The 14,874-nt window shown below is 45.7% G+C and overlaps 1 protein-coding gene across 3 annotated transcripts in view; it reads left to right on the top strand.

The window, feature by feature from the left end:
* TCTN3 (tectonic family member 3) overlaps window positions 1-6,241 on the top strand; it is a 33,272-nt gene extending 27,031 nt beyond the window's left edge. For all 3 annotated transcript variants that reach the window (XM_021713455.1, XM_021713454.1, XM_021713456.1), the window contains one exon: window positions 5,379-6,241. In XM_021713455.1, the coding sequence (XP_021569130.1) occupies window positions 5,379-5,615 (237 nt within the window). In that variant the 3' untranslated portion in view covers window positions 5,616-6,241. The remainder of the gene's footprint in view (window positions 1-5,378) is intronic.
* The last annotated feature ends 8,633 nt before the right edge of the window (window positions 6,242-14,874 follow it).

The raw sequence follows: 14,874 nt of genomic DNA, 5'->3' as shown, positions 1-14,874 counted from the left end.
AAAAATTCTTTAAAATTAGTGCACACCTATAGCCCCAACTACTCAAGAGGTTGAGGTGGGAAGATCACTTGAGCCCAAAAGTTCAAGGTTGCAGTGAACTACGATTGTGCCACTACACTCCAGCCTGGGTAACAGAGTAAGATTCTGTCTCTAAAAAATAAATAATCAATATCCAGTGTTTCATTATTATGACTGTGTAAACATTCATGCTGAGCCAAGTTTTTCAGTTTTTGTGAATATTTGTATTTTTTCTGAAATTAATAATTACCTCATATTTTATTTTTAGTTTTCTTTGCACTGATGGCTAAAACTTCTCACACTCTCTAACAGTTCTGTTAAATTTCTCTCAATGCAGTGTAGTCTATCAGTTCCACTTTTTGCTACATGTGCTCTTCTTGGAGACTTCCATGACCTGATGGAATGCAGACTAGTTGGCGACCAGCAGTTGTCATGGGACTTAACTACTGTCTTGGAATTTTTCTTACTTCTTTTTTTTGAGTTGGAGTCTCACTCTGTCACCCAGACTGGAGTGCAGTGGCCACTCCCGGCCACCCCAGCCTCGACCTGCTGGGCTCCGGCGATCCTTCCGCCTCAGCCTTTCGAGTAGCCGGAATTACAGACATGTGCTACCACACCCGGCTGATTTTTTTATTTATTGTAGAGATGAGGTCTCGCAGCCCAGGCGGGTCTCAAACCCGCGGGCTCAGGCAATCCACTCACCTCAGCCTCCCAAAGGCGCGGGATTACAGGCTGAGCCACCGAGCCCGGCTTTTTCTTACTTCTTATCTTAGATTCACTATTGACTGGACATTACTTCTTTCTTTTTCTCGGATTACTTTCATGTTTTGGTGGAGCTCAAATTCTAATCACTTTTTTGGAAAAGGATACTTGTAAAATATATTTCTCCTTTAGTTCACTTGTCTGAAAATAACTTTATTCAACCATTATCATCATGATGCTTTAATTGATCATTTGACCTCACATAAAATTCAAGACTGAAAATTATCTCACTCACAATTTTGAAGGCATTCTTCCATTGTCTTTAGTTTCCAGTACTGCTGTTCAGAAGCCATTTTCGTTCCCAGTAGTCTGAAGTTTCCACAGTATTATGCTTTGAGTACGTCTTCTCATTCATTATACCAAACAATTCATGAGATGTTTTACTCTGGAAACTCAGTTCTGAGAAACTTCAATTATTCTTACATGATTAATAATTTCCTCTGATCTCTTTTTTGAAATGCTTATTAATCTGTTAGAGGGACACTGAACTGATTCTCTAATTTTTTTCTTTTGTCTCATTGTCTCTCTCTTTATCTTCTTGTTCTTCCCAGAAGAAATTCTCAACTTTACCTTTTAACCTTTTTACTGATTTTTAAATTTTTGCTCACATTTTTAATACCTAAGCTCTTATTCTGTTTCTTTTCATAATACTTTTTCTAAAGAGATCTTTGATGATATTAACAACTTGGCACCTTCACCTTTCATTGTCTTTGTTTCCTTGGGGTTTGTTTATTCCGTTTGTTTTGTACAGTTTTTTCTCTTTAACTGAGAAGCTTTCCTCACATGTTTGTTAATGTTTAGCTCTCTATCCAAAATAAGAGTAAGCTGTTAAGCTGATTGAAAGCTCTGTGATCAGCCAGGTGCAGCAGCTCACGCCTCTAATCCCAGCATTTTGGGAGGCAGAGGTGAAAGGATTGCGTGAGCCCAGGGGTTCGAGACCAGCCTGGGCAACTTGGTGAGACCTCATCTCTACAATTAAAAAAAAAAAATTGCTGGGCATGGTGGTGCATGCCTGTAGTTCCAGCTACTTGGAAGGCCGAGGCAGAAGGATCACCTGAGCCCAGCAGGTCGAGGCGGTGGTGACTGTGAGCATGCCACTGCACTCCAACCTGGGAAACAGAATGAGACTCAAACTCAAAAAAAAAAAACGAAAGCTCTGTGATCACGGGTGAGACTGACTTGTGACCTTCTCTGTAAGGCAGTATCTTTGTGTCTTTGCTGGGACTGTTCAGTTTTTCCAAAGAAGACCCTCCAGCCTCCTGACTGAAGTACATAGGCATAAGACCATCTGTAGTGATTTTGGAACTAGATGAGGGAAGGGATTTCATTATCCAGAGTAATCCTCTATTTTTAGTTTCTGCCCTTCCCTGTGCCCAATGTTCCTGAGTTCTGAATCCCTCAGGATTAAACTCTTCAGTCTCTCATTGAAGTGGAGAAAGGAATAGTTGCCTGATTGCATTGAGAAGAAATCGTTCAGTAACCATGTTCCATCTCTACCTCATCGCTACCTCCCTGTTACCCTCTGTTCCTGCGTGCTTCAGGGAATAATCAGAAAGTCTGCTGGCCTCACTTCTAGGTGTGACCTTCTCTCCCTCTGTGAAGCCTTGCCTCCATCTTCTTTCTGCTTCCACATACTCTGACGTCTCCCCATTTCATAAAGGTGGAATTTTAAAAATCCGTTTCTTCTTGGATTAGAGTGAGAGACAGAGGGAGAAGAAGTATCTTTACACCGCCATCTTAAAATCAGTCTAGTGGCCGGGCTCGGTGACTCAGCTTATAATCCCAGCACTTTGGGAGGCCGAGGTGAGTAGATTGCCTGAGCCCGTGGGTTCGAGACCAGCCCCAGCAACTCGGCGAGACCTCGTCTCTACAATAAATCAAAGATTAGCCAGGCGTGGTAGCGCATGTCTGTAGTTCCGGCTACTTGGAAGGCTGAGGCAGAAGGCTCACCAGAGCCAGCAGCAATGCTGGGGTGGTTGTGAACGTGCTACTGCACTCCAGCCTGGGCGAAAGGGTGAGACTCCAACTCAACAACAAAAAAAATCAGTCTAGTAGTAGCTCTTGTTGTAGCACATATATTCTAGATGAGTGTGAAAGAATAACTTCAAACAACTTTTGTCATGTGGATTTTCTGAACCACTGAAACACCACTATATACTTAAAGATATGTACTTGAGTAGATGTGGGTTTAAAGGCTGACTTCTTGGGCTCATGATTATCTCAGAGGTCAATTCGGGGTATGGACTGACCTCAAGGCTATGGAAATTCCCTGATTTGGGAGTGTGAGGAGGCTAATGGCACTCCTATTTTCCCTGTCTGAGTTTGAAATCAATTAAAAGGAGTCAGGCAGATAAAGACCAAAATATCAATTTTATTACTGATTGATGCTGTATGGATGTGGCTTGGGTGTGTAACAGCAGGCTTCCTAATTCAAGGCTACACTAGCACCAGGTCACCATCCCAATTCCAACCACAACTTCTTTGGGAATTCTCCTGGAACTGCTAGGGATCAGTTTCAATTTGCCCTCCTCTTAAAGGCTCTGAAGTGAGTCCGAATCATACACTAATTAAATCAACTCCTAGACAACACTGAGCCCAAAGCTGAAAATTCATCCCCTATCCTTCTCTCTCTCTCTCTCTCTCTCTCTCTCTCTCTCTCTCTCTCTCTCTCTCTTTCTTTTTTAGAAATGGAGTCTTGCTCTGTCACTCAGGCTGGAGCATGGTGATGCAATTATTGTTTACTGTAACCTTGAACTTCTGGGCTCAAGCAGTCCTCTGACCTCAGCCTCCCAAGTGCCTGGGACTACAGGTGCATGCCATCATGTGCAGCTATTTTTTTTGATGTTTTGTAGAGCTGGCGATCTTAAACTCCAGTCCTCAAGTGATCCTCCCTCTTCAGCCTCCCAAAGCACCAGGAGTACAGGCGTGACCCACTATGCCTGGCCCCCTGTTCTTTTTTCCATCTCACAGTATTTCTAGGCGTCCCAACCAGTATAGCTCATTAGGCATCCGGAAAATGAGATTAAATAACAATATTAACATGTTTCAGTAGCACCACCTGTAAAGACTTGTTCCAAACATTGAATATATATTCTCTCCCCATGAATGAAGTTCCTGGGGAAAAATTAAAGTCCTAGTAAATCCTTTTGCAAGTTAAAGTTCCAAGAGAGTGTATTACTTCTTAAGTGATCAATTCCTATCCATTGTCTTTGATTAGTCTCAGCCAGTCTCCAGTGCCTGTCTGGAATCAGAATTCCCTCAGCAGCTGCAGCCCAGACTGGCCGTCCTTGTCACATATGTGGCTCTCTCAGCGCCTCAGGAGCCATGTTAGTTCTGTGCCAAGTCCCTCATGAGTTTCACTGTTAAAAAAAATTCAGGCCAGGGGCAGTGGCTCAGCCTGTAATCTCAGCACTTTTGGAGGCCGAGGCGAAAAGATTGCCTGAGCCCTAGGGTTCGAGAACAGCCTGGGCAACTTGGTGAGACCTCGTCTCTACAATAAATCACAAAAACTAGCTGGGCACAGTGGCATGCATCTGTAATTCCAACTACTTGAAGGCTGAGGTGGAAGGATTGCCTGAACCCAGCAGGTTGAGGCTGCAGTGGCCCTGAGTGTGCCACTGCACTCCAGCCAGGATGACAGAGTGAGACTCCAACTAAAAAAAAAAAAGAGAGAATCCAAAGAATTAATATGACATGCAAGATTATCACAACATTGGCTCCATACCCATTTAAATCAGCAAACAAATATTAAACAACATCCTTAGAGGGGCTATCCCAGGCAAAATTATGTTCCCCGAACCTGGAGCTTACTGTTCCCAAAGACCACAACAGGTGCATAATATGTGCATCAGAGTAAAAGAAGGTGAATGGAGAAAAATCATCATCTCAGATTCTATAAGATAGTTATTTACTGTCAAATTATAATCAGAAGTTTGCTTGATGAGCTCAGAGTCAGAACAAAGGGAATTCATTTTCCATAAATATGATTCCAGCGTTTGACATCATCAGGCTGCGACCTTATCTACCAAAGCTATATCTGTTAGATCAGCCTGACGAGCTACATCTGTTGAGTCAGGCTGACAAGGTCCCTTCTGGGAACATCTATTGATTTGACTTGACCTGGTAGGTAGCTGGGAGGATCCTTTCTAACACTGAGAATCTGAGAGTCGCTTGCCTTTCTGCAATTTAAGAAGGAATAGAATTGCCACTACTGCTTCCACTTGTACTCAAGGAGGTTTCAGAGCCTGGCGCCTTCTGAGACCTGATAGAGCAGAGCTGCTAAGCAAGCGACAGCAACCGTTTTGCCATCTGGCCTCTCTGATATCAGACACCTCCCCAGCTAGGGGAAGTTAGAGTCAGTGTTTAAGTAGGTATGACTCTCCACAGTTCTGGTGTCATGGACTACTGCTGAGAAATGCATTTCATTGTGTCTCACTGAAAGAGAGCTAGCTACACAGGACCAGTAGAGATTAAGGTCTATCTTGCTCAGAATAATTTGGTTTTGTTCTTTCTTCGGGGAAAGTAATAATAACAGGGAAGTTAGAGGGCTGTATGAATGGGGACCGAGCACTGACCGGCCATTGGCTCTCTTCCTGTAGGATTCTCAACAAGCAGCAGAAGTACCTTTGACGACTCTTGTGAACTTTGTGGACATTACCCAGAAGCCAGAGCCTCCGAGGGGCCAACCCAGAATGGACTGGAAATTGCCATTCGACTTCTTCTTTCCCTTCAAGGTGGCATTCAGCAGAGGAGTAGAGTCTCAGAGGGGCTCAGTCTCTCCCCTCCTTACCCTGTGCCTCTTGCTACTTGGAGTTCTCCACCTAGAAACTAAGTGAAGAAAAGAGAATAATTCAATTTCAGTCTTCCCTATGGGAAGCTCCACAGAGGCCTACTTATCTTGGCTAGCTAGATCCTCCGCTGATAACGACCAGAGGCTAACAGAGGACCCACCTGAAGGAATCTTTGTACCTGAAAGAAGGCATTCTAGAAAAGCGATACATGTCTTTTATTCATCATAGCTCTCTGCTTAGGGCTCTGCTGGCCACCAGGTACACGTTAGGTTCTCTGCATCTCAAGCTGGGAAGGCAAAGAGGCTTCCTCCAGCCCTTCTGATGGTGTCATGCCTAGCTAAAGGTTTGCAAGAGCCCTGCAGAGGAACACCCTCCTGCTGTCACCCAGAGTGAACTCAGGAAGAGCTGCTCTCTGGACTTTGGAGAAGCTGACTGTTCAGGATGGAAAACTGCTGGCTGGCTATATATTCTGTCTGGCTCCCATGCCAAAGTCTGACCACACCCTTTGCCCAAGCATGAGTGGGGAAAGCAATTCTTTCTGCTCAATTTCCAAAATGCGTGGGGAATCTCAGCTTCCTTTTCTACTAGCGAATGACCCCTACCATTTACCTCTGTTCTTCCTTTCCCTCCTTTGTGGTGAAGAGAAATAAAACAGAGTTTTGCTCTACTAATTCCAGCCGCATGGCAGAAGTTAACTGGCCTGTGATCTACCTCCTGATTATTTTTCTGTGTATGTGAGGTTTCGTTTTTGTTTGAGTTGGGGTCTCATTGTCGCCCAGGCTGGATTCCAGTGGCACCATCACAATTCACCACAGCCTCAACCTCTTGGGCTCAGGTGATCCTTCACCTCAGCTTCCTGAGTAGCTGGGATCACAGGCACATGCCACCATGCCTAGCTAATATAAGGTCTTGCTATGTTGCCCAGGCTATATGTAAGGTTGGAAAAAAAAACGTTCACATATACTGCAATAGCATTTAAATCAAGGGACTTGGGTTCTTTTCATCGGAGATACACTCTGAGGACCTCAATTTTGTGGCTCTGACATTAGTAGTGAATTCAGTATACACTTTTTTTTTTTTTTTTTTAGCATAAGGCAGTGAGAGCTTACAAAAGGCCCTGTCTGACTGACCAATTCAGAGATTTTAGTTTGTAGAGAAAACTGCTTAGAAAGGTAATTTTTGGCGAGGTGCGGTAGCTCAGTTTGTAATCTCAGCACTTTGGGAGGCCAAGGCAAGAGGATTGCTTGAGCCCAGGAGTTTGAGACCAGCCTGGGCAACCTGGTGAGACCTCGTCTCTACAGTAAGTCACAAAAATTAGCCAGGTGTGGTGGCATGCATCTGTAGTTTCAGCTACTTGGAAGGATCGCCTAAGCTCAGCAGGTCGAGGCTGTGGCGGCCATGAGCGTGCCACTGCACTCCAGCCTGGGTGACAGAGTGAGACTCCAACTCAAAAAAAAGAAAGAAAGGTAATTTTCTGTTGTCATTCTTGAGTAGAGAGGAATTGATTGCAATTGTGATAGAAATCTTGGAGAGCGTACAGAGTTTCAGTCCTAGAGCGACATTATGCTAGCCTTGTCATGTGGGCTAAGTTTTTGATGGAAGATGTGACAGATCTACTTGTTTTAAACATTAAATCCTTTTACAAAGAATGGAATATAAAGAATAGAATGTAACGGAATAACTCTGGTGAGGCTCTTTGTGAAGCAGGGAGTTGTAAGGTCAGCCCCTCAGTGACCCAGTCGTCTAGTGGAAGAAGACTGAGGTGTGGCACAGGAGATAAGTTTGTTCACAGAATCAGGCGGTGTGGCCTGGATGGGCGAGGGCCAAGCTTGGGAAGTGGTGAGATGGGAACTGACATGGCAGGACAGGTGGGACTGGCAGAGTATGTAGGCAGGAGGAGGTGACCCCAGGAGCCTAGAACAACCTGAATGGAGGCCCAGGGGTTCGCGTGGGCCAGAGGGTTGAGAGGCCCAAGTGACTGTGGTAGAAACACTGAGTGGGCAAAACCGCTAAGGTAAGCAGGCTGGCAGCTCATGTGGTGACCTGAATGGTGGCCAGAGAGGATTGGGAGATGGTTTTTCTCCACAGCAGATGAATGCTCTGAAATTAAAATTGTCTTTTAATAAAGCATATGCTTAGTTAAAATAAATCCTGCCTCATAAACAGAAAAATGCTCAGAAAAACACCGTCTCTGATTTGCCATTTTGTCCTCTTCCACAGTGCCTGGAAAGCAACCAACTTCCCTGGAAGGAACTTCATAGCAGTTGTTGTTAAGCTACAGGAAATACTTCTCTGTCAGGAGATCACACAAGGGGGTCAGGAGCTGGGAAGCTGATGGCACAGTTCCCACCAGGGTCCATGACATCGACGTTATTTAAGTCAGAACCTTGCCTCCAAGGAGACCTGCAGTAAAACTGACCACAGAGCCCTCAGAGTATTTAGGCTTTCCGGGTTTGGGCTTCTTTTTTTTTTTTTGCTTTGTTTTCTTTTTCTTTTTTTTTTTTTGAGTTGGAGTCTCACTCTGTCACCCAGACTGGAGTGCAGTGGCCGCTCCCAGCCATCGCAGCCTCGACCTGCTGGGCTCCGGCGATCCTTCTGCCTCAGCCTTCTGAGTAGCCGGAATTACAGGCATGTGCTACCATGCCCGGCTGATTTTTTTGATTTATTGTAGAGATGAGGTCTTGCTGCCCAGGCGGGTCTCGAACCCGCAGGCTCAGGCAATCTACTCACCTCAGCCTCCCAAAGGCGTGGGATTACAGGCTGAGCCACTGAGCCCGGCTTGTTTTTTGTTTTCTTTCAAAATATTTTTTTTATAAACAATATTTTTATTGTGATATTGTGGGGTGCAGTTAAGGGTTAGGTATACAAACATGCTTTGTTCAGGCACCCTTGTTGATAAGAGGTGTCTCCCCATGGGTTTGGGCTTCTTAAAGAGAATTGTGTGACAACTCATCCTGGGTGATGAAAAAGCAGCCATCCGATCCACTCCCAACACACTACGAGTCCTCTTCAGAATCTGGTCCCTCTACGCCTCTGTTCAGATCCTTATTCTCATGCCCAAGTGCTATGAAACCGTTCGGTGCCTTTAAAAATGTTGTGTATGGTATAATTCACGTACCATAAAATTCACCCTGTGCAATTCAGAGATTTGAAGTTCGCTCACAGAGTCATGCACCCATCACCAGGACATTTTCATCTTCCTAAAAGAAACCTTGTAACCAATACAGTCACGTCTCATTTCTCCCCCTCCATTCCTAGCAGTCATGAATATCATGTGTCCGTAGATGTGCCTGTTCTGAACTTCTCATATAAGTGGACTCATATAATAAGTAGCCTTTTGCGTCTGACTCCTTTCAGTTGGCATTATATTTTCAACAGTCATCTATGTTGTAGAATGTATGAGTACTCTGTCCTTCCACGTGGGGTGGCTCATGCCTGTAATCCCAGCACTTTGAGAAGCCAAGGCGGGAGACTCACTTGAGGCCAGGGGTTCAAAACCAGTCTGGACAACATAACAAGAACTTGTCTCTACAAAAATAGTTTAAAAGTAGTCTACTGCTTTTATAGCCAATAATATTCCATTATATGGAAAACCATATTTCATGTATCCATTTATCAGTTGATAGATAACCTTTTTGGCTAGTATATTTCTATTTTTTTTTGGCAAATATGAAGAATGCCACTATAAACATTCATGAAAGTTTTTGTGTGGTCATGTGTTTTTATTTCTCTTGGGTATACATATAGGAGTGAAATTGCTGGGTCATATGGTAACCTAGGTCTGACTTACTGAGAAACTGCCACACTGCTTTCCAAAGTGACTGTACCAGTTTACAGTTCCACCAGCAGTGTATGAGGGTTCCAGTTTCTCCACATCCTGGCCCACATTTGTTACTGTCCTTTCTTATTTTACCCATCCCAATGGGTGTGAAGTGGTATGTCATTATGATCATTGTGCTTTTTAAACTGTAGCAGAAAGAGATCTTACACCAGAAATCAGCACGTCTGCTCTTCCAAAGCAGGAAGAACGCTTCTTTTCTGCGTCTCAAAGTAACCTTCTGAGGTGCTTTTTTTGTTTTGAGTTGGAGTCTCACTCTGTCGCCCAGACTGGAGTGCAGTGGCCACTCCCGGCCACAGCAGCCTCAACCTGCTGGGCTCTGGCGATCCTTCCGCCTCAGCCTTCCGAGTAGCCGGAATTACAGGCATGCGCCACCACGCCCAGCTGATTTTTTGATTTATTGTAGAGATGAGGTCTCGCTGCCCAGGCGGGTCTCGAACCCGCGGGCTCAGGCAATCCACTCACCTCAGCCTCCCAAAGGCGTGGGATTACAGGCTGAGCCACCGAGCCTGGCTTGAGGTGCTTTTTAAAAATACAGATTCCTGAGCCCTACCCCTAGAGAATCACTGGTGGAAGGGGCGGGGAGACCTGAGAAGTGGGGGCTCCAAGAATCTGTAAGTTTTTAAGCTTTCCTGGTGCTTCTGGTATGAAGCTTGGTTTATGAAACTATGTGATGTTGCATAGTGTGACTGGAACTGATTTCATTTGTGTCCAGTCATTGTCAACTCATGACTATGTCCACCTTTTCCCTGAGAATTTCCATCATTCAGAGCTTTCAAAGGGGGTGCCCAGCCTCTGTGTTTCCTTGATGTGCGTGACCCTCTTCTCCCTGCCACAACCAACCGGACCAACGATGGAGTCCTGAGCCAAGCTAGGCCAGTAAGATTTTCTCTCCCATGAATTTGGAATTGAGACCAAGACTTGAAGGTAGTTGGGAGTGGGAACTAACTGGAAGGATATTTTTATAGCTGAGGAAGCCATGTTCCACCAAATGTTCACTAATGGAAAGTCTGTCAAATTTGGGAGGGGCGAAGCACGGAAGGAAACAAACAGATGGACAAGAAGTGTAAACAATAGATTCAGAGATGGAGGACTGTCTTGGTTACCAACTTTTCAGGTTCTTATCCCTGCCCCTAGTGAGACCCAACTTTACCTCTTGCCCTTGAAGACTGTAAGTTGCTCCTTCTAGTAAATTGCCTTGTTTTAATGAGTTTCTGTTCTTTATAATTAAACAACTTGACACTACAATAACATAAGCCGCATCTAAAGAAGCAACCCTCGATCCTGCATGCTTCTCTTCCTTTACTTTTTTCTCTTTCAAGACAGGGTCTCACTCTGTCACCCAGGCTAGAGTGCAGTGGCACAATCATGGCTCACTGCAGCCTCGAGTTCCTAGGCTCAAGTGATCCTCCCACCTCAGCCTCCCAAGTAGTTGGGACTATTGGAGCATACCACCACACCCAGCAAATTTTTTATTTTTTATTTTTTTTGTAGAGACAGGGTCTCACTGTGTTGTCCAGGTTAGTTTCAAACTGCTGGCCTCAAGCAATCTTCCAGCTACAGCCTCCGAAAGTGCCAGGATTACAGGCATAAGCCACTATGCCAACCCCAACCCTGCATTCTTATAGATTAACCCTAAATGTTCTTCTTCCTATGTGACTTTCTGGTTATGACCAACCTTGTTTCCATTGGCTGGGACAAAAATCAAATCCCTCCAGTGGAAAAAAAAAAAGAAAAAAGTAGGAAAAATATCATCGATGAATTACTTTCTTAACTTCTGTGAAGGGACAAACTCGTTCATGTGTCCGGCATTTGACCTGTTCTAATCCATAGACACATGTCCCACCCTTTTCTCCTTGGTGGAATAGAATATGAGTAGTAAAATCTAGTGGTAAAAATAGCAGTAATAAATAAAATAGTAAATGTTTGTATAATAAAAAATTTTTCATAGTTGATACTCTCAACAATGCTTGGGATGGACAAGGCTGCTTTACTAACCCTGTTTTTTATTTGAGGAAATGAAACCAAAAGTAATGACCCTTATTTCCTTATCAAATATTTACTGAATATCTCTTATGTTCTAAAAATATACTTCCCTGCTATCAGGACCTTATATTCTAGCACGAAAACTAGGTGAGCAATGACGACAGGTGATGTGTGGGTTAAGAGAAGACCAAGAACAGATCTTCTAAAGTGGAGAATAGGCCAGGTGCAGGGGCTCACACCTTTAATCCCCGCACGTGGGAGGCCAAGATGAGAGGATCACTTGACCCCAAGAGCTTAAGACCAGCCTGGGCAACACAGACCTCATCTCTACCAAAAAAATAAAAAAATTAGCCAAGCATGGTGGCACGCACCCGAAGTCCCAGCTCCTTGGGATGCTGAGGCAGGAGGATTGTTTGAGCCCAGAAGGTCGAGGCTGCGTTGAGCCATGATTGCACGATTGTACTCCAGCCCAGGACAGAGCAAGACCCCAATTCTAAATAAATAAATAGTGGAGAAGGTCCGTGTCCCTTGGCTCTAGCTATACCCACAGTTACCAATTTTGTTCTAAGTACATGATGAGAATCTTAAAAGCTGAGGTACCAGATGTAATTTTGTTTCTTCCACCTTACTTCAAACTCAAAATGCTCCAGATTCAACACATTCCATATTCTCATCCTTCACCCAGAAGAACTACTACCTCATGGATGTGCCGCCTCTTGGCATCGCAGCATCATGAGATTCCAAATCTCTGCCTGTCTTCTCTCACCTCCCACTTTCGAGTCTTAAGTACCCTCTGCTCTCCCTTCCTTTGGTCGCCCATGGCTCTGGTGGAGCCTTTTATCAGCCACCATTTCTTACCTGAGCCTTCACAATAGACTCATCAACCTCCCGGCTTCTCCCCTTTCTTCACTGATTTCTGACACAAAGTTCTGATCATACCATTTCAGTACTTTAAACATCATAATATTCAAAATCTTGAGCACAGCACAGATGATCGTTTGGCAAGATGGGCTCTCAGCCAGGCCTCTCTCCTGTTGTGCCCCATGTGCAGCCTGTTCTTACAGGGGGTCTCTTGCCTCTGCATATTTCATTCCCTCTTCCTCAAAAGATCCTGCTCTGGCCAAGTGGGGAGTCACCAGCAGGTCGAGTCTGCGGTGACCATAAGTGTGCCACTTTGTACTCCAGCCTGGGTGACGGAGTGAGACTCTGACTCAAAAGAAAAAAAAAAAGATCCTGTTCCCCTCTCCTCTCTAGGTGAAGTACTACTGGTACTTCACAGCATAACTTGAATGACCACTCTCTCTCTTTTTTTTTTTTTTTGAGTCAGAGTCTCACTCCTTCACCTAGGCTGGAGTGCAGTGGCACACTCATGGCCACTGCAGTCTCGACCTGCTGGGCTCAGGCGATCCTTCTGCCTCAGCCTTCCAAGTAGCCATAACTACAGGCCTGTGCCACCACGCCTGGCTAATTTTTTGATGTATTGTAGAGATGACGTCTTGCCAAGTTGCCCAGGCTGGTCTTGAACCTGCGGGCTCAGGCAAGCCTCTCATCTCTCTTGTCTTGGCCTCCCAAAGTGTTGGGATTACAGGCTAAGCCACCACACCTGGCCGACCACTCTCTTTTTAAAGCCACCCCTGAGTGTCTGGGCACCCCGTTCTCATATTTTTCACACCATTTGTAGTTATTTGCTCTTATGTCTCTCTCTCTCCCACCAGGCTGTGAATTCTTCTTCCACACCTTAACACAAGCTCTTGGTCCATTTGTGTTGCTACAACAATGCTACAGACTTGGTAATGTATAAAGAACAGAACTTTATTTCTCACCGTTTGGGAGGCTTGGAAGTCCAAGACCAAGGAGGCTCCAGCATCTGGCGAGGCCCTTCTTGTTGTGCTCTTGCATGGCGGAAAGTGAAAGGGCAAGCCAGGGAAGAATGCTGTGTCCTCACGTGGCAGGAGTTCAGGAGAGCAGACAAGGGCAACCCACTCCCGGAATGGATTAATGCCTTTTTATAGCAGCTTAATCCATTCATGAGGGTGGAGCCCTCATGACCTACTCACCTCCCACTAGGCCACGCCTCCCAACACTCTGGCATTGGGGATTAAGTTTTCAGCACATGAGTGTTGGACCATTCAGACCATAGCAGTAGCCAATGTTTAATGAATGAGAAAATGAATAAATGGGCTCAACAGTGTTACCAGGGACTACAGGAGGGCAAACGCTTTCCTGTACCCAACTTCCAATCAAGTGTTTCCTTCCTACCCCCGGCATACCCAGCGCTGTGTGCCTATGCAGGATCGTGCCCTTTGAAGAAAGTACAGCAAGAAAAGAGGGAGAAAAATCTATGTTCTCGGTTTTTTTTTTTTTTCTTTTTCTTTTTAAGAAACAGGGTCAGGCGGGGCTCGGTAGCTCAGCCTGTAATCCCAGCACTTTGGGAGGCTGAGGCCAGTAGATTGCCTGGGCCCGCGGGTTCAAGTCCGGGCAACTTGTCAAGACCTCGTCTCTACAATAAATAAATAAATAATTACCCGGGCGTGGTAGTGCACACCTGGAGTTCCATCCACTTGGAAGGCTGAGGTGCAAGGATCACCAGAACCCACCAGGTCGACGCTGGGGTGGACGTGAGTGTGACACGGCACTTCAGCCTGGGTGACAGAGTGAGACTTTGACTCAAAAAAAAGAAAGAAAGAAAGAAACAGGGTCTCTGCTACCCCTTCCCAAATTTCTGGGCTCAAACTGTCCTCCTGCCTCAGTCTCCTGAGTACCTGAGTCCACAGTTAGGCACCACCGAGCCAGGCTTTTGTGTTCTCTCTTTCTCTCTCTCTCTCTCTCTCTCTTTTTTTTTTTTTGAGTAGGAGTCTCACTCTGTCTCCCAGGCTGGAGTGCAGTGGCATGCTCACGGCCTCCGCAGCCTCCAGCTTCTGGGCTAAGGCCATCCTTCCACCTCAGCCTTCCAAGTAGCTGGAACCACAGCCTCGCGCCACTACGCCGGGCTAATTTTTTTATTTATTGTAGAGACGAGGGCTCACCAAATTACTCAGGCTGGGCTCGAACCCGTGGGCTCAGGCCATCCTCTCGCCTCCACCTCCCAAAGTGCTGGGATCGCAGGCGTGGACCCCTGCGCCCGGCCTGGTGTTCTCTTTTTAAGGTTGAATCTTCTGCGTTCCCCTTTGGAATCGTTCCAACTGTCAGAGATTGCACAGACTATTTTAAAATGCAGTAAAGCTGTGAGTTGACCTGGGACCGCTGGGGAATTCCTCCCATCGCCTAGGGGACAAAGGATTGGACGGCAGCTCCCAAAACGTGGTTCCGTTTCAACTGCCCAAGTGTGCAAACGTGGGGCAGTGCATCCAACCCGTTTCCGAGGCGTGTTGGGATCAACGCTCACAAACGCACCTTAGGAAATACACAAGCGACCGTGGGTGCCGAGCGCCCTCGTACCCCTCCCTGGGAGGCCCGCCGGGGCGGCTCCCGACACGGGGG

Source organism: Carlito syrichta, unplaced genomic scaffold (genome assembly GCF_000164805.1).
Source record: "Carlito syrichta isolate Samal-C Ts95f unplaced genomic scaffold, Tarsius_syrichta-2.0.1 Scaffold304557, whole genome shotgun sequence".
Classification (NCBI taxonomy): domain Eukaryota; kingdom Metazoa; phylum Chordata; class Mammalia; order Primates; family Tarsiidae; genus Carlito; species Carlito syrichta.
Note: the sequence above shows the minus strand (reverse complement) of the source record. Positions and strands in the feature narration are given on the sequence as shown.